At 31.9% G+C, this 27,314-nt stretch overlaps 3 protein-coding genes across 10 annotated transcripts in view; 2 read left to right on the top strand and 1 right to left on the bottom strand.

Moving 5' to 3' along the window:
- LOC143084982 (ubiquitin carboxyl-terminal hydrolase isozyme L3-like) overlaps positions 1-21,035 on the bottom strand; it is a 94,356-nt gene extending 73,321 nt beyond the window's left edge. For both annotated transcript variants that reach the window (XM_076261097.1, XM_076261098.1), the window contains exons 1-2: positions 20,880-21,035; positions 20,187-20,322 (exon numbers count right to left, since the gene is read on the bottom strand). In XM_076261097.1, coding sequence (XP_076117212.1) covers positions 20,187-20,322; positions 20,880-20,933 — 190 coding nt within the window. In that variant the 5' untranslated portion in view covers positions 20,934-21,035. The remainder of the gene's footprint in view (positions 1-20,186; positions 20,323-20,879) is intronic.
- LOC143042898 (uncharacterized) lies at positions 645-14,497 on the top strand. The gene is made up of 4 exons (XM_076215409.1): positions 645-1,274; positions 2,197-2,235; positions 8,153-8,207; positions 13,662-14,497. The coding sequence occupies exons 1-4, from the start codon at positions 645-647 to the stop codon at positions 14,495-14,497; spliced, it is 1,560 nt and encodes a 519-aa protein (XP_076071524.1).
- A 3,700-nt stretch (positions 21,036-24,735) lies between the features above and the next one.
- The window catches only part of LOC143084980 (TBC1 domain family member 1-like), a 55,062-nt gene continuing 52,483 nt past the window's right edge, over positions 24,736-27,314 (top strand). For 3 of the 7 annotated variants that reach the window (XM_076261093.1, XM_076261090.1, XM_076261088.1), the window contains exon 1: positions 24,737-25,483. In XM_076261093.1, coding sequence (XP_076117208.1) covers positions 25,124-25,483 — 360 coding nt within the window. In that variant the 5' untranslated portion in view covers positions 24,737-25,123. Of the gene's footprint in view, positions 25,484-27,314 lie in introns of all 7 variants that reach the window. The other 4 variants (XM_076261095.1, XM_076261091.1, XM_076261092.1 and 1 more) reach the window with 2 other exon arrangements.

The following is a 27,314-nucleotide window of genomic DNA, read 5'->3' as shown; positions in this document are numbered from 1 at the left end:
AGTGATGAATCTGAAAACGCATCACACGGTATGGCTGACATATATAAATGTTGATACCAAATTACAGAAAGGGTGGATGTGTAGTTCCTGAGAAAAATGTGACGAAAATTTTCAACTTGGCTATCATGTGTAAAATCATACAAGTGTTCGGTAAACAGGAAGTTGTCAAGTGATCAATCTGAAAACGCATCACACAGTATAGCTGACTTAGATAAACCCTGAAACCAAATTTCAGAAATCCTTGTATTGTAGTTCCTGAGAAAAATGTGACGAAAATTTTCAACTTGGCTATCATGTGTAAAATCATACAAGTGTTCGGTAAACAGGAAGTTGTCAAGTGATGAATCTGAAAACGCATCACACGGTATGGCTGACATATATAAATGTTGATACCAAATTACAGAAAGGGTGGATGTGTAGTTCCTGAGAAAAATGTGACGAAAGTTTCATGGGACGGACTGACTGACGGACGGACTGACGGACGGACAGAGGTAAAACAGTATACCCCCCCTTTTTTAAAGCATAAAAATCTAGGAGTTATGCAATTTGAAAATGATCATTACAAAGTTATTTGTATAAATCATATTCTTTGTTACAGTTTTAAACTAAAGAAATCCCTAAGTTCTTTAACTTCTATTTGTAGAATGGACAGAGAAGATCAACGACGTTACTTTGTAGTTGGGTCAGTGTTCATGGAGATAGTTACACCACTGTTCAAACAGAAGCTGGTTAATGACTACACAACTAAAGGGTTTGGATCTATCCAGGCTTTCATCAACAGTCAAACAGTAATACACATCTTGTTCCATCTTAGACATAGAAACACACATTGCTGTAAGGATAAAGTACACTGTTACAATAGTCCAGCCCTTCCTTTAAACTACAGCCAATGGGATCTCTTGTACACAGAAAATCCAGGACCAGGACCTCATAACTGTCACTGTAAGTTTACAGCCAATCAAATCAAACTAGATGACCTTGACATCACCTTAGCAAGTTTGATACTGCTGAACTGCTGTAACCTGGGACTACAAGAGGAAAATGTTGTACGAAAATTGAGACATTACAAAAATGATTATTTGAGTCACAACACCAAAGGTCAAATTACAGAAACAGAATACAACACACTATGGACTGACCTTGAAAGCTTCATCCTACAACTTGACCCCAGTAAGGAAGATGACCTTATCAGGATAGAAAAAAGACCTCTTGACCAACCACTGTGTGACAAGTACCTTACATGTCTACTTGACCTCCATAAAAAACTAGATGAGGTAATAAGTCAATCACTTAAAATATAAGTTTTGTGTCTACTGCAGTTCATTTAGTTTTTTAAAAAGAAAATTCAACTTTTCTTCTCTAGTACGCTGCATATAACCAGTTAACACAATATAGTTTAAAAGTTCTCATGTCACATGAGAACTTTTAAACTTTAACATTTCTGTCATGCATTGTTACTATTTCCTTCATAAAATATTCTGCCTACCTCAGCAACTTTTCCTCTGCTTTTAATGAACCAATGGTCACTGATGCAGAGGTTATACCTTTGCATATTGTACAAAGCTTTAAGACTATAGGTTTTTCTGCCTTTTAAATAAATATTTTATCAGAAGATCATCAAACATTGTCAAGAAGTCCATGGCATCCCATTTCAGTATACTAGTACATGAATTTACATTTCAACCTTTTCCAAGTCACAATGTCAAAGATTAATTTCAGAGGTATTAACACTTTTTTAAACTCAGTTCACTAGCCAGGCAAAAAGAGGTGACTTATTAAAATGTTTTGTCTCCTGTAAGTCTTGAATTAATCAACAGGCCTTTTCTTTAATATAAATTAGGTCAAAGATAAATAAAATCTGTTGAGTATTTACCTACATGCAATACAAAACCATATCCAAAATAGTGCTGACCTGTGGGCTGTCAGGTATATTTTTAAATAGACTAGAGATTTGTCAAAGAGACAACAACCTGACCAAAGAGCAGAACAGAAGATTTCAGTGTTTTTCACATTACAAATTTCTATAATGAAGTAAAGGATGCCTTTTTCTTACACAAGATATTTTCTTCAGCAAATTAGTGAACTATTAAAAAGGAAAACTGTGCAAGACTATTCCATGAGCAGGGGAAGTTCAAAGAAAGTCTTATATCAATCTATCATTAACAAATCTGATGATCATATTTTTCAACTTTTCAGATGGACACAAAATTAGACCACCAAACAGAATTACTCCAGGTAAGTTAAAGTATATACATTTTCTTTTCTAGCACACATGTGTCAAGTAGGAACAGGAGATTTGAAAAAAAAATTAGCTGGAGTTTGAAGATTTTTTATCCACAATTTCAGTACTACATTTTTATAGTATTCATTTTGATCAAATAAATACATAATCTTTTAAAAATAAGAATATATAACTTTTATTGTATTCACTTTTCAAGGTAAATGTAGAATTCAATTTGTGATTGTCTCGTTCATAAATGCTTTGAATATGGTATACGATCTTGAACTCGTTTTGACTTCTTAAAATTAGGAAGAAAAAATAAGTTGTTTCAACCTTAATTCAAGAATCATAATATATCATTGTTTTTTTACTTATGTCTATTTGTAATCATTCATTTATAACAGTAGAAGACACCCATGAAATCGCGGGCATTCAGAGCGCGGTTGTATGTTAAGTGTTGAAAGATGAGTTTTTTTCAAAAAAAATGTATCAAAAGTCATAGGTACAATTATTTTTCTATCCTCCTCCTTTTTTTCCAAAATTCCATTTTTTTTTGTTTTCTATCGGGACAGGACAATAGTTTTTCTACCCCTCCTCTTTTTTTCTCCAAATTTTCCCATTTTTTTGTTTTCTATTAATTTCGATATGAACATACATTTAGTATATTATGAACATTCATTATTATAAAGGGAGTGTGTTTGCTTTTTACTTTCAATTCTCAGTTTATTAATATTGATCCATTGCGGTCATTGATATATTACATAAACCCTCTCTATTTAATAAACTCTGTGACCGTCTTGGATAGTGAACTTGAAAATGATAGCAGATAGCAAATAATCTTTATTCATGTATCAAAGTATACAGAAAAACGCATTCTGACTTAAAATTACATCCAATGACGGAACAATATCGGTCATCTTTTTTCGCTTTTCTCCCAAAATAACCCAAACTGAATAATCATAAGAATGGATGATAAATGCCACTATGCATGGTACTTACAGGACACAGAGGCATGATGAATAATTTATTTTGGAAAGAAAAGAAGCGACACACAAAATGAGGTCTTTTCGTTTAATAGTATAGATGCCCTTTATTTGCAGATAAAATAAAAAATAGCAAACTTACATGGAGATTCCTTCAGAAAATCCACTATTTCAGAGCTACCTCCCCTTAAAATGCCAATTCAAAAAAACATTTAAAATCAAGATTAAAATAATCTATGCTTGTAAAAATATTAATATTTATAAGTTATAATCTTATAATTTAAAAAAAAACAAGAGGCTGTCACAACGACAGCAAACCGGATTTATTTACATTTATTTGTGTCCTGGCAATATCACAAGAACCATAACTGATGAATGGTGAAAGTGAAAATCATCAATATCAAATTTGACCTCCATTTTGTCATCAGTATCAACATTTTGAAATAATAATATTTGAAAAGCTTAGAATAAATGGTTCATGAGTAAATGCAACAACGTGAATGGAAACGCCATTTTACGATCTTTCAAGAATCATAACTCCTGAACAGTAAAAGTCAAAATCGTCATTATGGAACTTGACCTCTATTTTGTCATCAGTAACAACATATTAAAATTTCAAAAGCTTTGGTTGAATGGTTCATTAGAAAATGCACGGACACGACGGGAAACACCATTTTTCAATCTTTCAAGAACCATAACTCCTGAACGGTAAAAGTCAAAATCGTCATTATTGAACTTGACCTCCATTTTGTCATCAGTAACAGCATATTAAAATTTCGGAAGCTTTGGTAGAACAGTTCATGCATAAATGCACGGACACGACTGGAAACTCCATTTTTCAATCTTTCAAGAACCATAACTCCTGAACGGTAAAAGTCATAATCGTCATTATTGAACTTGACCTCCATTCTGTCATCAGTAACAACATATTAAAATTTGGGAAGCTTTGGTAGAACAGTTCATGAGTAAATGCACGGACACGACTGAAAACTCCATTTTTCAATCTTTTTCAAGAACCATAACTCCTGAACGGTAAAAGTCTAAATCGCCATTATTGAACTTGACCTTCATATAGTTGTCTGTAATAACATATTAAAATCTTAAAAGCTTTGGTTGAACGGTTCATGAGTTAATGCACGGACAACATTTGATTGCCGCCCGCCCGCCCGCCCGACCGCCCGCCGTACATCCCCAAATCAATAACCGACATTTTTGTCACAAAAATCCGGTTAAAAATCAAATTCACATTAGTTATCTGCATACCTGCATCAGTTTTTGCTAACTTAATTGAAAATCTGGAATTTAGATTCTGTTTTTTACAATCCAAGATGGCCAAAGACACCCATACTGCCTTAAAGTAATTGGAAAACTCAACATTAAAGGGAAAATTCACGATTTTTTACTTATGGTTTAAATATGTTCATTATAACATAATATATATATTCACAAAGTTTTATTGCTATATGTGCAGTAATAAAGGAGAAATTTAATAATTAATGAAAAAATATTGACCACTTCCTGTAGGTCGTGACGTTTTCTCCTGGTTTTTGCATGTCAGGATTTAAAATACAATCATTAAAAGTCTTGGTGTTTAATCATATTTTAACGTAATCGTAAGCGCGCAGATGACTTATGCTATATCTAATAACCATCCGATAATAAGAGAATAAAACGCACAGACGTGTAGTTGTACACATTCATGTGATAAATTTTCTATATTTACCGTATATATATTTCGATTTATTTTTGTAGACAGCACAAGAAATTATTATTATTATTTTTGCTTTAATATATGCTTTTTCAGACCGATAAAGTGAATAAATTAAAGTATATAACTTAAACTGTTAAGACAATATATATAGGTTTACGCTTATTTGCGTTTTACTATCTACGGTGCTATGACTATGGATATGCGATGTGTGTATTATTCTCCAACAATACCTGTGAAAGGCCTGTATAAAGGTGAAATGTCAGATCGGTAATAAGCTTGGCCTCTAGGGCACACCGTTCCAGGTGTGACTGTCTATTCGAACCAGTGAATTATACGACAGGAGGTTGTGTTTAATATACAAATTTAAAATACATTTTCAATGTGTTGACAAATACAAGTGAATCGCTGTGGAATTATTTAATTATATTTGGTGCTACTATTTAATTTGAATTTAAATAAGTTTCAAAACTAAGAAATGAACCGATTAAAGTCTGCAAATTAAATTTAGTTGTCTGAATGAAATGATATACACTTCTATCATTTATTTATGTTTTATAAAAAGGGAAAATAAAACTAGTTTGACAAAAGCAATTTAATTGCCTAAATAGGCAAAATATATACGGGAACACTTAAATTTAGACATTTGAAAGCCATGACCAAATGAAAAAAAAATATCTGTATATCAGTTTTACTTTTGGCGTTTGGCATTAGATTTTAGCTGATACATACGATAACACATTGTCTCCGATTTTAGGAGATTTTTGAGGTCGGAAGGGTTAATCTTATGAAATAATATAGATTATCTGATATCATTTGGATAATGGAAGGAGCTATACTATAAAAACACATAAATTTATTACCTATACAACTCGATATCAAATGTTGTTAATTTTGCTGATTCAGTTAACTTTTACTTACTTATTTTTTTTTCTCTTTTGATTTGAGCGTACTTGTTTTTATATGACAGTTTTTTTTTCAGTTCTTTTATCTCGTTAGACGAAAGCAAACTTGCGCAGTATATTCTACATTTGTATAGTCCGAAGTTTACTAATTGGTATTCTTATTCCACATGTAAAAAAATTCATAAGGGTTCCACGGAACCCAGTGTCTCGCCTACGTTTGCTGTTAATCGCAGACTCAACAAAAATGAGGAAAAACATCAATAAAAATTTCCCTCTCGATACTGTCTTTTGATTGAAAGAAGCTTCCAAGTTTGGTAAAAAATCCAGGATAGTTTATGAATCTAATAAATGTTTTATAAACTTTAACTGCAGACTGTATGTAATGTTAACTGGAAGAAAAACTAAGTCCATTTATAAGTAAAATACGGAAAAAGTGAATTTTTTTTTTACAAAATTTACTTCTGAATAATATCTTATGATCAGAAACAAGCTTTTGTCTAAGTTTGGTAGAAATCCAGGATAGTTTAAGAACATTATAAAAATTTTAAAAACTTAAACCACAAAGTGAATGTCTTGTATCTGGCAAAAAAAACTAAGTCCATTTATAAGTAAAATACGGAAAAGTGGAAATTTATTTTTACAAAATTTTCTTCTTGATACTATCTTATGATCATAAACAAGCTTCTGTCCAAGTTTGGTACAAATCAAGGATAGTTTATGAAAGTTATTAAAATTTTAAAAACTTTAACCACAGAGTGAATGTAATGTTTCCTCGCAGAAAAACTAAGTCCATTTATAAGTAAAATACGGAAAAAATGGAATTTTATTTTTACAAAATTTACTTCTGGATACTTTCTTATGATCATAAACAAGCTTCTGTTCAAGTTTGGTAGAAATTCAGTATAGTTTAAGAAAGTTATTAAAATTTCAAAAACTTTAACCACAGAGTGAATATTTGTGGACGCCGCCGACGACGACGACGCCGACGACGGAATGTAGGATCGCTTAGTCTCGCTTTTTCGACTAAAGTCGAAGGCTCGACAATAAATGAACTATTATAAAAAAAAAAAAAACGGCATTCATTTTGAAATAGCACTGTTTTCTGAAGTCACATACATGTATCTATGTGAGGGTATAAACGGGACGAACTGATTAAAAAATAACGGGACCAAAAATTGTATATAAAACAGAAGAATAGGTGCTAAATGTAAATAAAAGTAAAATTGAAATTAAATAACATGGGGATTTGGTCTATACCAGGAACATATATACTGTTCCCAGGTCAATACCGATTCTTATAACCAATCTTAAATTTTGTTAAATTCTGTACACAGGCTGTATATCACGGACAGTTTTATATTGGTATGGTATATTTTTATAAATTTTACCTGTGCACACTTGGTTCACTCGCAATCATGCACGTGATTCATTGACCTTGTTCATTGTGTATTAAATCAAACAAGCCTGCCAGGAAGTCGACCGTTAGAATACCCGAATATGTCACTTTTACAATACCCCGGTAATAACCGGTATTAAGACATGATGATTACAAGAGGACAAGTTTTTAAACGTTGGTCAAGTTAGGTAAAAACCCAAAATAAACTAAAAATATACGTTAGAAACAAGCATTTAAAAAAACTTTTTCAAAAGAGATAAATCTCATTTTATAATTCATCCACAATAAGTATCTCCCAACTTTTTTTCACTTTATTGAGACTACTATAACATTATTATAGCATAATTCCTATACAATATTTGATACTGTATCTCAGTGCCAAAAATGTAAATTTAATGACGAGCTAAAACCAATATACGATCTTATGTCATTTACAGCTTTTTAATCTGACTTCAGCATTGGACGCTGAATATTATCTAACCCTCTAAAAAAATTAAGATGTCTTTTAAAGTATTTTTTGAAATATTCTTATCAATTTTAGTGAAGCATTACTTGATTTGACGATCTTGGAAACTATGTAGACTTCTTCCATTACTTGGTCGGGTAGAAAATCCATCAGCTTGACAAGTCATTGTAACACTGATTAACGGACATGTCATGTTGGGTACTAGGACTTTGTGGTAATTAGAAATCCGTGGTCATTAGTTTTCAAGATGGCGTCTTCCCGAGAATTGAGAGTCGATTTTAAAAATCTAATAACTCACTCATCTAGACGAATAAACCTTTAATATTTTGGGAATATGCTTATTTATTTAGGATGAACATAATATCAAATTTTTATTTTTTTGCGAATTTTCCCTTTAAGTACTGATTACAATGCTTTGGGAAAAGAATAATTTGTTGCAAAATAGATCAAAGCTTGTAATTTAAACTTTACAGGAAATACATGATGTCCTAAGAAATCAAACTACAAAGAATGAGTCTCTCTTTATTCGTAAGTTTATTTTCAAAGTTCTAACTTTTTAATTTAAAGCTCTTCAGCTATTATTTTCACTATGTTTTATTATTTCACAAAGTCAAATATTATGTATTGTGTATTTCAAATATTTTGGCCACGAGCATCACTGAAGAGACATGTATTGTCGAAATGCGCATCTGGTGCAAGAAAATTAGTACCGTCAATTTTATTACTATTATAACTGTCTACATACGAAAAAAGGTGGTAAATTTTCTAAAGAACAACATTTGTTCTGACAATATAAAAATGTCATAGTGTCATAAACTGAATTAAAGGAGACATAACTTTACAATGAAATATTAACATTGACCAACATGAAAATGAGGTCAAGGTCAGATCATAGTCGCATAGACAAATACACCTTACAATCCTTACATACAGCAAATATGGTTGACCTTTTGCTTATAGTTTAAGAAAAACAGACATAACTCAAAAACTCAACACTGAGCAATGAAGCGTGAAAATGAGGTCAAGGTCAAATAACATGAATAAGAGACTGTGAGACTGAAATTTACATGTAAATTTAAAGATTAAATTAGAGTTTATACATATTTTAATAAATTTCTAAAGACATTTACTATTGTTCCCATATTGCATAAAGTTTTAAAAGAAAAATGACCAAAACACAAAAACTTAACCTTGACCACTGAACCATGAAAATGAGGTATTAAAGGTAGGAATACACAGTCACACCTGCCAGTTGGACATGTACACTCTACAATCATTCCATACACCAAATATAGAAGACCTATTGCTAATAGTATCTTATACATGGACTTGACCACAAAAACATAACCCTGTTCACTGATCCATGAAATGAGGTTGATTTCAAATGAAAACTGTCTGACGGACATGAGGACCTTGCAAGGTACGCAGACTTACTAAATAATTTTATATAGATTATATATCCTATTACTATGATTATTCATGAAAAGAAAGATTTTTTTTCACTGAACCATGAAAATGAGGTCAAGGACAATGTACATATGACAAAAGGAAACTTCCTAAAATAAGGCATCTATATAAGTATAACATGTATAATTTGGAACAGGCAAAGAACAAACTTTAAGGTGGCAGTTTTTTTTCCAGATCTCAACATTATAGATTATAAACAAAATGCACATTAATGATGATTTAAGGGGGCTAGCGGGTCTTAATCAATTTGTTTTATTAATTTAGGATTTCGCTATATTTTTCTATAAATGAATTTATCTTATACTATATAGAAAAAGAAATTAAACAAGAGGCTCTCAAGAGCCTGAATCGCTCACCTTAATTCTTTTGGTTAAATCTCTCATCAATGATTATTTTGGCTTTTCAATTTATTTAAATGTTTTTTGGATCGTCCTATTTTCTTCAAAAGCCAAAAAAAATAATCATTTTCTCCATGTTCTATTTTAGCCATAGGAGCTATGTTTCTTGACATACAAGGAAATAAAATATAAAATTTATACTAGATACTCTGAAACTCATTTAGCCTAAGTTTGGCTGAAATTGATACAGCAGTTTCAAAGGAGAAGATTTTTTAAAGTAAGTCAACATGATGAACAAATTGTGAAAAAAGTCTTTAAAGGGCAATAACTCCTTAAGGGGTCAATTGACAATTTTGGTCAAATTGACTTAATTGAAGATCTTACTTTGCTGAACATTATTGCTGTTTACAGTTTATTTCTATCTATAATTATATTCAAGATAATAAACAAAAACAGCAAAATATCCTTAAAATTATCAATTCAGGGGCAGCAACCCAACAACAGGTTGTCTGATTCATCTGAAAATTTCAGGGCAGATAGATCTTGACCTGATAAACAATATTACCCAACGTCAGATTTGCTCTAAATGCTTTGGTTTTTGAGTTATAAGCCAAAAACTGCATTTGACCCCTATGTTCTATTTTTAGCAATGGCGACCATGTTTGTTGATAGATCATAACTTCGGATACAATTTACAAACTAGATACCCTAAGGAACATTCAGTTAAAGTTTGGAAGTATTTGGCCCAGTAGTTTCAGAGGAGAAGATTTTTGTAAAAGATTACTAAGATTTACGAAAAATGGTTAAAAATTGACTATAAAGGGCAATAACTCCTAAAGGGGTCAACTGACCATTTCCGTCATGTTGACTTATTTGTAAAACTTACTTTGCTGAACATTATTGCTGTTTACAGTTTATCTCTATCTATAATAATATTCAAGATAATAACCAAAAACAGCAAAATTTCTTTAAAATTACCAATTCAGGGGCAGTAACCCAACAACAGGTTGTCTGATTCATCTGAAAATTTCAGGGCAGATAGATCTTGACCTGATAAACAATATTATCCCGATGTCAGATTTGCTCTAAATGCTTTGGTTTTTGAGTTATAAGCCAAAAACTGCATTTGACCCCTATGTTCTATTTTTAGCAATGGCGACCATGTTTGTTGATAGATCACAACTTCGGATACAATTTACAAACTAGATACCCTAAGGAACATTCAATTAAAGTTTGGAAGTATTTGGCCCAGTAGTTTCAGAGGAGAAGATTTTTGTAAAAGATTACTAAGATTTACGAAAAATGGTTAAAAATTGACTATAAAGGGCAATAACTCCTAAAGGGGTCAACTGACCATTTCCGTCATGTTGACTTATTTGTAAATCTTACTTTGCTGAACATTATTCCTGTTTACAGTTTATCTCTATCTATAATAATATTCAAGATAATAACCAAAAACAGCAAAATTTCCTTAAAATTACCAATTCAGGGGCAGCAACCCAACAACGGGTTGTCTGATTCATCTGAAAATTTCAGGGCAGATAGATCTTGACCTGATAAACAATATTACACCATGTCAGATTTGCTCTAAATGCTTTGGTTTTTGAGTTATAAGCCAAAAACTGCATTTGACCCCTATGTTCTATTTTTAGCAATGGCGACCATGTTTGTTGATAGATCAAAATTTCGGATACAATTTATAAATTAGATACCCTAAGGAACATTCAGTTAAAGTTTGAAAGTATTTGGCCCAGTAGTTTCAGAGGAGAAGATTCTTGAAATAGTTTACGACGACAGACGACGGAGGACGCAAAGTGATGGCATAAGCTCACTTGTCCCTTCGGGACAGGTGAGCTAAAAATGGGGTCACCGTTCATTTACGCTCACAATCTGCCTTCGAAAGAAGCACACATTTTTGATAATGTCCTTTTTTTCTGTTGAACTAATAGGAGAAAAAGCAGTAATATCAAAATATAAAAAGAACGAAATTGCAGAAATAGCTCAGTTTTTACAATTATTTAGTTTATGTACAGCTTATTTGAAAACAACAATAAAAAATATAGGTCACTGATGAGTTAAAAAAGATATTTTAATTTTAAGGCAAAACCAGGTGCTCCGCGGGGCGCAGCTTTATACGACCCCAGTGGTTGAACCCTGAACAGTTGGGGCAAATTTGGTCACAATATTCAAGCTTGATTCTGTCTGAATTTGGATTGTGATCAAATTTTTGACATTATATAGGTTTTTGTCACAAAATTAATGCAGTCAAAGATCTAACAAATCTATTGCACAATACTGTGCAATTGAAGATTTCTTCTTGAAACTTTTCAAAATTCTAAATTTGAAAACATTTTGAAAAAAAGGAAGCCCTTCAAAAAATGGTGAACAAAAAATCCCCCCCCCCCCAACTTTTTGAAACCATCTTTCAGCAATAACCCTTAAACTCAATCCCATGATTTCCATTGCAGGATTGAACCTTGAAGTACAATTTCAGAGAGATCCATACACTTAAACACAAGTTATTGTCATGATTGTTTGGGAACTAGAGACATGCTTCTTTTTGGCCCTTTTTTAGCCCCTAATTCCAACATATTTTGGGCAATTAATCCAAAACTTAATCCCAGCCTCCCCTTTGTTATATGGTACATTGTGGTACAATTTCAGAGAGATCCATACAATTACACATAAGTTATTGTCTTAAAACTAGAAAAATGCTTGTTTTGACCTCTTTTTGGCCCTTAATTCCTAAACTTTGGCCCCATAACCCCTAAAAATGAATCCAAACCTTCTAATTGTGGTTTTAAACATTGCAGTATGATTTCAGAGCAATTGAAATACTTTTACACAAGTTATTATCCTGAAACTAGAAAAATTTGTAAGGGTTGCGCGAAACCCAGTGTCTCGCCTACTTTTGCTGTTAATCACACACTCATCAAAAATAATGTAAAAAAATCAATAAAATTATTCCTCTCGATACTATCTTTTGATTGTCAGAAGCTTCTGTCAACGTTTGGTAAAAATCAAGGCTATGTTAAAAATCTTAAAAATGTTTTAAATACTTTAACTGCAGACTGTATGTAATGTTAACTGGAAGAAAAACTAAGTCCATTTATAAGTAAAATACAGGAAAAATGGAATTTTATTTTTACAAAATTTACTTCTGGATACTATCTTCTGATCATAAACAAGCTTCTGGCCAAGTTTCTTACAATTCCAGGATAGTTTAAGAAAGTTATTAAAATTTTAAAAACTTTAACCACAGAGTGAATGTAATGTTTCCTGGCAGAAAAAACTAAGTCCATTTATAAGTAAAATACGGAAAAAATGGAATTTTATTTTTACAAAATTTACTTCCGGATACTATCTCCTGATCATAAACAAGCTTCTGGCCAAGTTTTGTACATTTCCAGGATAGTTTAAGAAAGTTCTTAAAATTTCAAAAACTTTAACCACAGAGTGAATATTTGTGGCCGCCGCCGCCACCGCCGCCGACGGAATGTAGGATCGCTATGTCTCGCTTTTTCGACTAAAGTCGAAGGCTCGCCAAAAATGCTTTTTTTTTGGGCCCCTTTTGGGCCCAGGGGCCCCAAATTCCTAATCGGTTGGGACCATCATCCCCAAAATCAATCCCAACCTTCCTTTTATGGTATTGAACCTTCTGAAAAAATTTCATGAAGATCTATGCACTTTAACTAAAGTTATTAACTGGAAACCAATGTGTCTTTGGACAACGACAACGCAGACGACGCAGACGACAACATCATACCATTATACGATCCCAAAAATTTTTTGGGGTCGTATAAAAATGGCATTTTTGCACCAAAGGGTGATAATTTGGAGCTTTTTCAATGATATCTACATTTTACAAGTCACCTGAGGCCAACACAAATTGATTTTTTGGGATGATTTTTTGTACCATATGAAAAAGTAACAACTACTAAAGGTAGTTAATAAAATGTGTAATGAAAAATAAATGTTTTAATTTTTTTCTGAAAATCTTATACCAGCGAGCCTCCTTAAAACGTATATTTTACCAAAATATTTATGTTTATTGAGTACAAAGCTAAGCATCTAAGTACTTATAATTTTCAACCTTTTGAGAACCCAAAAGTATTTGAACATTATTATTCTCAACACTGAACAGATTTGTAAATACTTTGATGTTCTACTCTTTTAGGTGGTTTATCATCACTTCTCAAACTATTCAGAAGTAAACAACAAGATAATTTATTACCAGCCCAACCAAAGCTTGGACAATCCTTATTTACACTATATCACCATACCGACCTGACATCTAAAGTTGGTAATGGCAGTATAGTAACAGATATAGTGATGATGGATGATGGTAGACTGGTGATGTGTTTTCCTTGGAAGAAGAGACTACTGATCTGTAATACAGATGGATCACAGGAAGACAGTATACATGTACAGGATGAACCATGTGATGTTACAGCAGTCAACAACTCTACAGTAGCTGTTACAGTGGGACAAAGTGAGTGTATAGAGATGTTTGACATAAACAATAAACTCAAACTTAAATCTATATCAGTACCTGGAATGAGGGGGAGTGGCATTACAACTATAAACAACAAGTTAGTTGTAAGAGTTGACCAGACACTACTGATCATAGATCATCAAACAGGAGAGGTGATACAGAGAATACAGACTGACCGTCATCCTTGCAGGTTATATGGTTCTGTTGACAGAATATTCTACATTAATAACTACAACAACTACAACAACAAGCTGTACTGGTACAGTTATACTGATGACAGACATCACACCCTAACATTACCATCACCACCCTATAGGATGACTACACTACAAGATGGCAGTCTGTATTTGGTGTGTGAGGATAGATCAGTAAAACATGTGTCATCTGATGGGAAACAGTATAAACAGGTGAAGACACTGCAATTCACTTCATTGTGTGGTGGGATACAGTATAATCTCACACAAAGGAAACTAGTAACCAAACATAAAAAACATGTAACAGTGTACAATGAAATATAACTAAATAAAATGGTTACATTATCTGTCAAACTAAGTAGGTAGATTACTGTCACAACAGAAGGACTGAACAAAACCACTTAATGCTTCATTGACATTTTATAAGTCCCCAACAACAGTAGAAAATTCAATAAAAAACAAAAAAAATTCCGAAATTTTCATTGTACTAATGAACTCAAAATCTTTCAAACTTTTTTATGTTGTGTTTTGGATTCCCGTATCTGCGCAGAAATCTACAATGTACTTCCTTTATCCAGTCTCGTTTGCATGAAACTTTGAGTAAAATATATATTTATCAGTCTAGTATAAAATAGGAAGGAACGCAATACCAATTTCATTTTAAATAATTCTCTGATATGAAAAAACGTTACCTAATGATAGCGTTTCTTTGTTTACATTGCATTTGACGTCATAACTTAAATAACGTCACAACTAAAATCCATAACAACAGAACCAAAATCGGAAACGTTACAGTATTTCTGTTTTGAAATTAAGATATGTTTGAATTTAAAAAAAAATCATACAGACTTCGTCCCCTTTCACAGGTAATGCCTGCCTCATATTAACCAAGAACTGAAAAAACTAATGTCCTTGAAGTCTGTTTATTTTTTGTAAATTTTTCTGAAGTAAGACTGACTGCAGTAGTCTTAATAAATTTAACTAATACTTACAATTCAATGTACAAATGTAAGAACCTGCATTGAAATTTTTATTTGAACATATTTATATTTTTACTTAACAATTCAATGCAATGTAAATCTATAATAAAGCAGTTGTTTTATAGCGGATAAGTAGTTTTATTACTTGTTTATCTATGGTAAGGTATTTTAAAAATTCAGTTGTGTTATGACTGCTTATGCTTATTTGAAAAGTTGCATTATATCTTTTAGTCCCGTACCATCATTTGTGTATAATAAGTAAATTTTTAACATGTTTAACAGCTGCATTTAACTTTTCAACATGTTTTTAAAAGTAGGTCAATTTCACATAAAGAAACTAAATAACAATCTATTTTTATTAATTGTTACACCCCTCCTAACACCCCAACATTCAAGGTTGATTGATGTTACAACATAGAATAAATTAAGAATCATAAGTGGTACCTTTATCTACAAATTGTCAGTTTCAAGTTTTTATTGGTCATAATTATTGCACATAAAACCAGATGCTGCGCAGCTTTATACGACCACAGAGTTCGAACCCTGAACAGCTGGGGCAAGTATGGACACAACATTCAAGCTTGATACAGCTCTGCATTTGGATTGGGATTAAATAGTTGACACAACATAGGTTTCTGACACAGAATGAATGTGGTGTAAGAACTTAAACTTAAAAACTTAAAAATTTTAAATTGGACATACGGTATACCTATTATGGTCCAATATCCAAAATCTAAATACATGGTTAAATTCAGCATATCAAAGAACCCCAAGGATTCAATTTTTGTTGAAATCAAACAAAGTTAAATTTTGGACCCTGATTTGGACCAACTTGAAAACTGGGCCCATAATCAACCAGATGCTCCACAGGGCGCAGCTTTATACGACTGCAGAGGTTGAACCCTGAACGGTTGGGGCAAGTATGGACACAACATTCAAGCTGGATTCAGCTCTAAATTTGGATTGTGATTAAATAGTTGACACAGCATAGGTTTATGACACAGAATGAATGTGGTCTAATGAACTTAAAATATTTTTTTTGCCTTTGAGCAATTCACTATGCTGTTGAATATTAATCCTCTCAAAAAAAATGTTTGAAGAAATTTTCTTTTTATTTATGGAATCTGAAATGAGAAAAATTTAACCCCCCCCCCTCCATTTTTTTTCACATTCCCCTTTCTGTTTTTCCAAAACTGATCTCAATTCAAATTTCTAATGGAGTTTGCAACAATAACTACTCATTTAAATACATCATAAAATATTAAAATGTAAAATAAAGTGCTTGTTATCACTGAATGGTACAGATTGTTTTAATTTATCAGTTGGTAGTAAAAGTGAATATACATTGTATATTGTATAAAACAATGATTTAAGTTGATTCAACTACTATTCTGGACAAAGAAAGATAACTCCAATTGAAAATTTCTTGCTTTTGATTGTGCAATTAGTTATTTCTTGCTTTTGTGCAATACTGTGCAATTGAAAATATTTGCTATTGCACAATACTGTGCAATTGAAGATTTCTTGCTATTGCGCAATACTGTGCAATTGAAATTTTTTTGATATTGAACAATACTGTGCAATTGAAGATTTCTTGCTATTGCTGAATACTGTGCAATTGAAAATTTCTTGCTATTGCACAATACTTAATATAATAATTTTGGTTCCTGATTTGAACCAACTTGAAAAATGGGCCCATAATCAAAAATCTAAGTACATGTTTAGATTCAGCATTTCAAAAAAGCCCAAGAATTCAATTTTTGTTAAAATCAAACTTATTTTAATTTTGGACCCTTTGGACTTTAATGTAGACCAATTTGAAAACGGGACCAAACATTAAGAATCTACATACACAGTTAGATTTGGCATATCAAAGAACCCCAATTATTCAATTTTTTATGAAATCAAACAAAGTTTAATTTTGGACCCTTTGGGCCCCTACTTCCTAAACTGTTAGGACCAAAACTCCTAAAATCAATCCCAACCTTTCTTTTGTGGTCATAAACCTTGTGTTTAAATTTCATAGATTTCTATAAACTTAAACTAAAGTTATAGTGTGAAAACCAATGTGTCTTTGGACAAAGACAATTACTACGGCAACGACGACAATGACGCCAACGTCATACCAATATAGGACCGCAAAAATTTGTTGCGGTCGTATAAAAAATCAACTTGAATGTCACAAATTTTCATATTTTTTATTTAAAAAGCCATATCATATAAACTTTAATACTTTAGAAAGTTTTTTTTTGTTGGGGTTTTGTTTGATATTAACCAATCACATCATATTTGCTGTTTTGTTTTATCACCAGTTTGCTTGAACACTTTCACTTTGTACAAAGCATTGGAGGCTGTTTTAACTTAGTATAGCATATTAATCTATTGTAATACAAATTCATCATATCTAACAAAATTTGTAGATATAGCTAACAAAGTCCTTATATTTGTATAAAGTAACATTCGTTTATAGTGGAAAATTGTTTCAACGTTAAATAAGCTACAATTAAATATTGCTTGCAAGTCCCTCTCTATGATTAATATTAGATAACTCTGGGTAATTTCCCAATCAATCTATCATGAAGGGGAGATAAGTCATTTGACTACAAATGGAAGTTTTTAACTACCTTGACTGGCTATACAGCCCTTGCACGGTCGGTAAATAATTTGACTTTCATTTATAGTCTTTTTCAAAAATGATGATCAGTTCTTTATATTAGTATGTAATCATTTTAAACATTTCAAATTTATGAAATTATATTTGTACATCAATGTTTTTGATACACCAATAACAAAAACTGTAATGTATTGAATTGAAACATTTTGTAATTATTCAAAATTATATCAGAAACCTATACTTAATTATAAAATAATGAACCTGTTAAAGGGAGACAATACTCGCATAACTTTTTTTTCAAATCGGCACATAATACAAAGGAAGTCACTCTTGCATACAAATAGCACATCAATATAATAAATTAACTGTGCGTTTGTGCTCCACTTTCAATGAAGATTTTAAACTATAAATATAACCAAAAGTTGTTAATCTATAGGATAGTGAAGACTAATGAAAGCTAACCCACTGTAAAAAATATTTCTTTGAAATGTTTTAAAACTTCCTCAGAAAAATGCTTGAGCCACTTGACTTTCATAGCTCATAATTAACGTTTTTACACAATATTTCAATAAAGTAGTAAAAGATTATTTGCTTCTCAAAGTTTAAGACGCAATAAAAAACGTATGCTTGCATCATCTTACCCAAATACAGATTTAATTAAGTCCTGAACATTTCGACATTTGTTTGTTTATTTTTTAAAATACCAGTTTGTAACAAATCACATGTACATGTTAAGTTCCGACTAAATACCAATATCCTGATATCGTCAGGTAAATATGCTACTTAATACGGAAGTTGATTCCCTCCCACCACACCCCTGGGCCCTGGCATATGATTTACTATTTTTCATAACCATGCCTGTTATACCATGCCTGTGTATTTTTGATTTGGTATTAATCTTTATTGTACATGTTGTAATTTGATATTTTTAATTCTATATAAATTTGTTTTGTGTATTAGCATGCTTCAAGTTTTCATTAACATTTTGAATATAGCAGTAAATGTGTTTATATCTATTTATATATATACAAAAAATTACATAAAAGGGCTTGACCAATAGTCATTCAATATTCATGGACATGATCAACCACTGTGTTGATACTCATGTTTATAGTATAGAACATGTTTCAGTCCTTTTCATAAATAAAAGTGTTTTCACACATTTATGTCTTGCCTTCTTTACAGCTTACTTAAGAGCAGTAATTTTATGGACTGTTGTATTACTATGACAGTCCTAGTGGATGCACATGAGACAAAATCCCATAATAGATAATGAAATGACCAGTATGTCAAAGGTGATTTTATTTTTATTTTTTATCTACAATTTACTACATGTATATGTTAACAGTGTTCTCCCCAGGGCCTTTTAGCATCAAGGTAATGTGATGCTATTAAATTATGATGCCATCTGAATTGGTTTTGTTATAGATTATGTTATGGATGTGATGCTATAATTTTTAGAAACAAGATGGTATTTCAATTTCACCTGTTTACCAGGATTCTAAATGAAATATCTGGGAAGAACACTGTATGTATATGCGAGTACGGTATATCATTTGTCAATTTCATAATTCAAAAAAAATAAAGATAAGAAACTTCATCTTAAAATAAAGTAAAGAAAAACAAAAGCTATTCTTTGAAATTTTTTCCAAATAGGAGCATTTCAGATGCTACCGAAGACCAATGAAGTGTTGTATGAAGCATGACTTAAGGGAAGATATAAAAAAGAAGATGTGGTATAATTGCCAATGAGACAACTGTCCGCAAGAGACCAAAATGACACAGACGTTAACAACTATAGGTCACCGTAATTTTATAAAAACATCAAATCATACAACATATCATTGAACCATGTAGAAATCCATAGTAATGTCAGCATTATTTGGACAAATCTGATTGAAAATGCAACTGAATGTAAATAAAAAAAGTAAGAAGATTTGGTATGATTGCCGATGAGACAACTCAATTTGTCATGTTTGTTGGTGAAATGAAACTTAAAAAACTTCAGATATATTGATGACAAAGACACCATCAACAATAGACAGTAACTCCTTTGTGGCTTGATGATATTGGCCACTTGACATCTTTTTTGCTGGAGAAGCTTTGAAAACTAAAACACTTTTCAAGGTAGGTGGTCAGGAAAAAGGTTGTATTTGAAAAACAACTGAGATATCTTATAATTTGATTTTGTCTTGGTTATTAGATACACAAGGATGTTTGGTAACAGAGGACTTACCTATAAACTTGAGCTTGTCCTGGTTATTTTCTGTACTGTGATCTATAATAACAGTTGACCTACCTATAAACATTTTGTCCTGGTTTTTAGCTGTATTGTGATCTATGGTAGCAGGTGACCTACCTATAATCTTTTTGTCCTGGTTTTTAGCTGTATTGTGATCTATGGTAACAGATGACTTACCTATAAACTTGATCTTGTCCTTGTTATTTGCCAGACTGTGTACAATGGCTATAGTTCCACAGGCATTAGATATTGTCTGCTTTACAAAGAACAGGTCTGATGATGGTTTAACCTCACCCAGAGGACTTGCTGTTGCCTGAAATGATTTTCAAATATCGAATAAGCTAAAATTTAAATAAGGCTCATTATAATTACAAAAGTTACTAGCACTTCTCAAACTGACATCTTGACTGGCTCTCCTATATAGCAGTTAAGTAAAAATTTTATTACCAATTGAAAAATCTTGTTTGATAGTATAACAGCATTTCAAATGCCACCCACCTTCAAAATAGATCTGTGTTGTGTGGTAATAAGTATTGTGTACAAGTTTCCTAATATTTGGGTGAGGCAAACTAAAGTTAAAGAAAGGAAACCAATTTGTAAGATGTTAAATACGAACAAGCGTTAAATGTAATGCTCATAAAAATCTGAATTCTAAATCAAATTGATAATCTGTTTAAAAAGGAACTGTGGCTGAGCACTAACTGCTGTCGATAAATCGTTTTTCAAAATGTATGGAGAAAAGAAAAGGTTTGTGTTTTCTTAATAAACCCCTCAATCAATTATACAATCTTCAACGAAATAAAAAATTGAAAAATTTACCAACAGGTCTACCAAACCAAATAATGATTTCTCCCACATTAACTGACAAACCTTTTCCGTGATTGGATACAACAATACTACAGCGGCTACTGGTCGCGGCACCATTCCTAACAGATCTGCATCCAGTCCATAAATATCTACAAACTGCCATTCTTTAGGGACGCCAAGGTTAAAAATGTACTGCAAAAAAGTCAGATGTAATCCCAATAAATAACATATATACAAATCACAATATCATCAGGAGAGATTGTTTTGTTTGCCTTCTATTAATATAGAGGTTTTATAGATATACTTCATACTACTATGGCATCCTGAATATGCATGAAATTTTTGCCACTGGACATTAAGCAACCAACAATCAATCAATCATAATACTATGTACTTCATACACTGATCTCCTAATAATTGTTTCTTTTTGGCATAATATTTGTGTTATAACTTTACATCTGTCATGAGAGAAAATTTTGTTTTTATGTTGAAATGCAGAAACAATTATGTTCATTATTTCAATATGCAGTATGTCACAGATTTCAATGAAAGGAACTGGACCAATGACTGTACCTATCATTTGTTTATGTATGTTCCCATCAAATTCAATTAGAAACAAGAAATCTGGGAGTAACCTACCTATTAAAAATTCATTGTAATGCCGGGACGAAATTCTAAATTGATCTATAACTTGTCATGGTGTATACTACATAAAATAACAAACAATCCTACCACTAAATTCTACTTACAATTTACTAAAGAAAAGGAAAAAAGTCCAAATTGAAAATGTCATTTATCTGAATATAATGTCTTTTACAAATCCTTTAAAAAATGAATTATTTCCCTATGAACAGCAATTAATAAGTATTTCATCAAAAATCTAATTCTAAGGGAAAGTTAAAAAATGAGTTACTTCCCTCTGAACAGAAATCTAGTAATTAATAAGTGTTTCATCAAAAATTTAATTCTGGAGAAACTGAACAAGGAGAAAGGCTAAAATTGTGAATAATGAACTTGACATGTAAGGTGTCATGATAACCAATACACCAAACATCAAATCTAAATCTTGAAAAGCAAAGAAAAAAGGTCTGGAATAAAGGCAACAGTAGTATACCGCTGTTCGAAATTCATAAATCGATAGAGAAAAAACAAATCCGGGTTACAAGCTAAAGCTGAGGGAAACACATCAAATAGAAGAGAACTACGACACAACAGAAACACAACACTAAAATGTAACACACACAAAACGAACTATAATATAAAAATGGCCATTTTCCTGACTTGGTACAGGGCATTTTAAGAAAAAAATGGTGGGTTGAACCTGGTTTTGTGGCATGCCAAACCTCCCTCCTTAATGGCAATGTTAATTATAACATTAAAATGACAACATTACATGACAGGACTACAATACAAATAAATGGGAGAAAATATATGACAGAGAAACAAACGAATAGTAGCCAACAAAAGGTACCAGGTTAATAATTCAATACGCCAGACGTCCACACAAGACTATCTAGTGACGCCAAGATGAAAAAAGTTTGAAAGCCAAAACAAGTACAAAGTTGAAGAGCCCCAAGGGCCAAAAGTTCCAAAAAGTTGTGACCAATACGGCCAGGGTTATCCGCCTGGGACAAGAACATCCTTATAATTTAGAATAATTCATACTTTTGCAAACAGTAAATTTTATAAAATGACTATATAATAGAACTAAAATGGTGACTAGATACAGAATAAAAACGGGTACATTACAAAAATACACAGTGTGTTAGCCAAAGCAAGTGCAACGCATAAAGTGACATCACATTTGAATTTCTAAAACGAGTTCCCAAAATAAAGAAAGAATTTGGATGGAATTCAAGATTAGATGTGTATGACTATTCTAACATATATCAAAAAATTACAATACTAATTAATATCAAATTGTAGTAGTACATGTAGTAATTAGATAATTAATTGTATAATCTAGCTATGTCAGTGATTTCTTCTGAATCAAACTGTAAACCTGGAAAACTGATTTGCCAGACTGACTGACGGACAGACAGATGGTCAGAGTGCAAACCTAAAGTCCCCTTCGACTTCATTGGTAGGCAGGTACGGTTGTACATATTTTTTATTTCCAAGGGGCATAACTCTTTTATAAAAATCAAAGAGCTGATAGCTCTGAGGTGGAAGAAGGTGAATAAAAGGTAACTTGAACTACCATAAAGGCAGCCCCACTAACCCAACCTGCTTTGTTCCATTATCGTTATGACGTGGGTTTTTTTCTTCAAACAAGAATGTGTCATAAGTACATGGATTTCCCATCCGTACAATCATTTTCTATGTTCAGTGGACTGTGAAAATTAGGTAAGACTTGTTACGTACCCGCCAACTTTTGAAAGTTCCCATGGGGGTTTTTAGTGTGCGACAACAATTTTTAGCTCAGTATTTTTCACGATCTGGATTGTCTAGAAAAAGTGTCATATTTGTATGATGAACTTACATGCCTATTTCTTAAGTCTGTTTGCATGGTTCTAGTTATTAAATCGGTAGAAAAGATGAACATGTAGCTAGCAGACCAGGGTTTATTTTCTTGTGCAAGAACATTAGATGCTTGTTGAAATTTTGAATTATGCACAAAGATGGACCTTAATAACAGGTTGGGAACAACACTCCAAATGAGGGGTAACCCTCATTGGAAGAACATTACAACCCACTGTAAAAAATTAGCACCTTTATATTCATATTATTTGATGAAACTTTTCCCTAAGAACTATGCATCTATCAAGTATTAAAAGGTCAAAACATGTCAAAAGAATTTTGTGATGTTCTTAAACTTATATTTTCTTTATTAATTTGACCCCTCATTTAGAAAAGTTGTTCCAAATATAATGAATTGCCAACTTTTGAGTTAAAAATCTTTAAAATTTTCTTTCTTTTTTTTTCAACAGTAAAATGACCCCTTGTTTTAAGGACAGTCCCTCATCTAAGGTACACCACTCAAAATTTGGGGGGGGGAGGGTCCAAATCTGTTTGTTAAAAAAAAAAATTTGACTGTTTTTCGTCATGAAGGTACCCCCATTATGACCCTTATACACCTTATCGCTGTTTGTCCACCATTACTGGTCATCACACAGGTTCCTGAAAAAATTTGACTTCATAATACAAAATATCAAACGCCATAATGGAAAAGTGATTGTTAGTTGACAATTATAGTTCAAGCTGGACAGATTCTGTAGTCAGCCGGGAATAGTGACAAGGTGCAGTGGCGGATCCAGGGGAAGGGTTCCGGGGGTTGTATCCCCCCTTTTTTTGGACGATCAATGCATTTGAATAGTGACATATAGTTGGAACCCCCCCTTTTTAAAATGGCTGGATCCACCCCTGAGGTGTATAAAAATGAAGTCAAATGCAATAAATTTTTAAATAAGACCCATGTCCATAAGAATGGATTATACTGTTTGTCTAGCTCCATCAGTCTTCAAAGTAATATGTTTGTCTCTTTGAATGACGTTATCTATCGTGATATCAGTTGAACAAGACAAAATACTTAATTAAAAGTGGTGAGGATTCATGTTTCTGTAAGAGTTATTTCCCTTTGACCATCTTCTTCTTATCATACCTTGTTTAATACCTGAAAATAGAAATAAAGGCGAATTAAAAATTGGGAATAGCCTTAAAGATACATTTTATAATTGCTCACTACTTTCTCAGAATATGACAGCTTTTAGTACGGTACTTACATCAGGATTAGATTCCAGAGGTACCCAACGTTGCTCAGTCATTCTGCCGGTATTTTTTTTCCCAAGATGCACTTTATTGTTTTTTTGCTTCCGGTACCTGAATATCATTATGCACGTGTGAAAACAATACAGATGTGACATTGTAAGGCATTGCAAAAGGACAGCAAATATTCTGACATTTAATTTATATTGCACATTCAAATGATCATCGTAGGAAAAAACAAAATCTTGCATTTTCATGTTTGTTGGACAACGTCACAAGATGGCGGTCATTGAACTCAATCAGCTGTTGTCAAAAATGCACACAGGTCATAACAAACAACGGGAAGTATCTAAACTTTAATACAATAAACAACAAGTTTAAACGAGGTGCTCGTGATCTTAATGCTGTAAAGATAAGAATGATTACGCCTATACAAGTTGTCAGGACTTTACAACTGCAAAATCACAACTTTGTCATTGTAACTGTGCATAAACTGGGTCATCCAACCACAACATAAAAACCATTAGTGACTAGGATCTAATTATATATTTCTGCACATATTATTTTTGAAACATTGCAACATCAAAATTAAAGAAACAGACATGGAAAACACAAGTGAAAATCAAGATACAAACAGATTTTTTGTTGTTATGTACCTTGGGTCCTCAATTCTGGACAGAAGATATCCACCACAGTATGTGATGCCCTGGGTGATGGCAGAAGTGAAGAGAAGAAAGGAATCCTTTAAAGAAGTGAATCTGAGAGTTCTTCCGCATATTTTACAAGCTACATTACTTAATGATGAAAGTGAGGAACCAAAAGTACTGTTCTCTCATAAACTGATTTGTTTGTCTAAATTTGCCAAAACACATCAGGACCCAAGATGCTTTGCTTACTTATCAAGGCCTAATCTGTACTGTGATTATGAGTGTCATGTATTTTTGGCACATACAGAAGAAATGGTAAGAGTATATGGACCATAATTTGGTATTCAGCCTTTGGTTTCTTTTTGTATCCTTTTTTTTAAGTTCTAAAACTTTAACTTTTATTCTGTGAGTTGTGTTGGTGTTAGAATAGTATTAATGGAACAATTGAGTTTTTCAAGAAAAAAATAATACATTTTGATTCACCGTTTACGTGACAGGAAACTAAACAGGAAACCAATCTTTATTTTTTTTATTTTGCACAATATATTTCAAAAGACATAAATGAACACCATTACTAGTGTTACTTGCTTCATGTTAATATTAAAAATCTATTTTCAATGTTAAATTAAAGTTTTTTTTAAACGCGACAGGAAACCATAAGAAACCGAAAGCATTTTTTTAGTTTTATTTTATTGCAAAATCTGCTTAAAATAATCTGAACAGTATACTTTTTCTTAAAATCCATCTTAAATGTAACAGTATTATAAAACTCCTAAATATGTGCTTGTTTTGAAAACAATTAGTACAATTTATTCAGAAATTTCCATATTTTCTTCATTGATACAGGATACCATAATAGTTGTATCTTGATGTTTTAGCCAAAAAAATGTATTTATATTTGGTTTTGAAATTCCAATTATATACAATTTATTCCAAATCATTGGCAATGTAAAATTCTTTAAATCCAGTAAAGAAAAAAACTTTTAACTTGGAATTAAAATCTTTAAAATAGGCACCATGTGATATTTGTGACTTGTACACCATCTACATGGTTTCCACATTTTAACCTACTTTAGTGGGCTAAAATCAATAAAATACTTCCTTTCAAGTCATGCATGGTAAAAGTTTACTTCTCCTTTGACAAGTTTATTGCGTTTCTGAAAAGTGTTTGCAGAACATGAATAAAAAAAAATAATTAAAAATTGTGACAAGATACCAACTTTGTACATTCCAAGTGTAACGGTATATTAACATGTATTTTTTATTAAATTATCTTTATTCACCTAAAATATCCAGTAATATTTACGGCTGAAGCAAAATCAATCCAACGAGCATCGGCACAATGATAAGAGACGTAATGTCGATTGAATTTTCCAAAGACTCTTTACATCGTTACATACCTGTCAACCTGTGACGATGAAAATGCAGGTCATGACCTGCATTGAAGAATCAAATCTCAGGTCATTACGCGTACGAACTTTTTCGATATGTATGGTACATTTTCTTATAATGTATATCAAAGATACCAAAACATCAATGCATGTTCACTTGGTTAAGTCATTTTAAATCCTATTGCTTATTATTTCATTGCACTTTCAAAGATTTTTATAAATTTGCATTACTTTTTGTAATCATCCAGGATTTATTTTTCAAATGTAATTTAAAAAATATTTGAGACTACTAGCTATATGGCCTTTAAACATACCAGCACTCAATACATAGTTATGGAAATTTTTAACGACCTTGACTGGCTATAGCACTCAATAGACAAGGAAATTAGACTATGATAAAATATAGTAATACAGTTAAAGAAAGTATAAATGTAAAAAATAATGTTAAACTTTTTTTTTTAAATTGTATAAAAGTATAAAAATAATCAAAAGTTATTTTTCAATATGTATTTGAATATTATATTTTTATGATTTAATCTTTTTCACCCATAAAACGTTAATATAAGGAATAATTTTGAATGGTGCGAATAAGGGGAAGTAACTCTAGAAATATGTTTGTAAACAAATAGTGCAATTTATTAACGACCTAAAGCTAAGGTAATTGGTGTTAAGTAACAGTGTGTTTGACACCAAAGCTGTCAAATGAAGCCATGCACTTAATGGGTCACTTAATTTGACAGTTTACATAGCTAGAT

The sequence above is a fragment of the Mytilus galloprovincialis genome, chromosome 8, assembly GCF_965363235.1.
Source record: "Mytilus galloprovincialis chromosome 8, xbMytGall1.hap1.1, whole genome shotgun sequence".
In the NCBI taxonomy this organism is placed as follows: domain Eukaryota; kingdom Metazoa; phylum Mollusca; class Bivalvia; order Mytilida; family Mytilidae; genus Mytilus; species Mytilus galloprovincialis.
The sequence above is the reverse complement of the archived record's forward strand: the minus strand, read 5'-3'. Positions and strand labels throughout refer to the sequence as shown.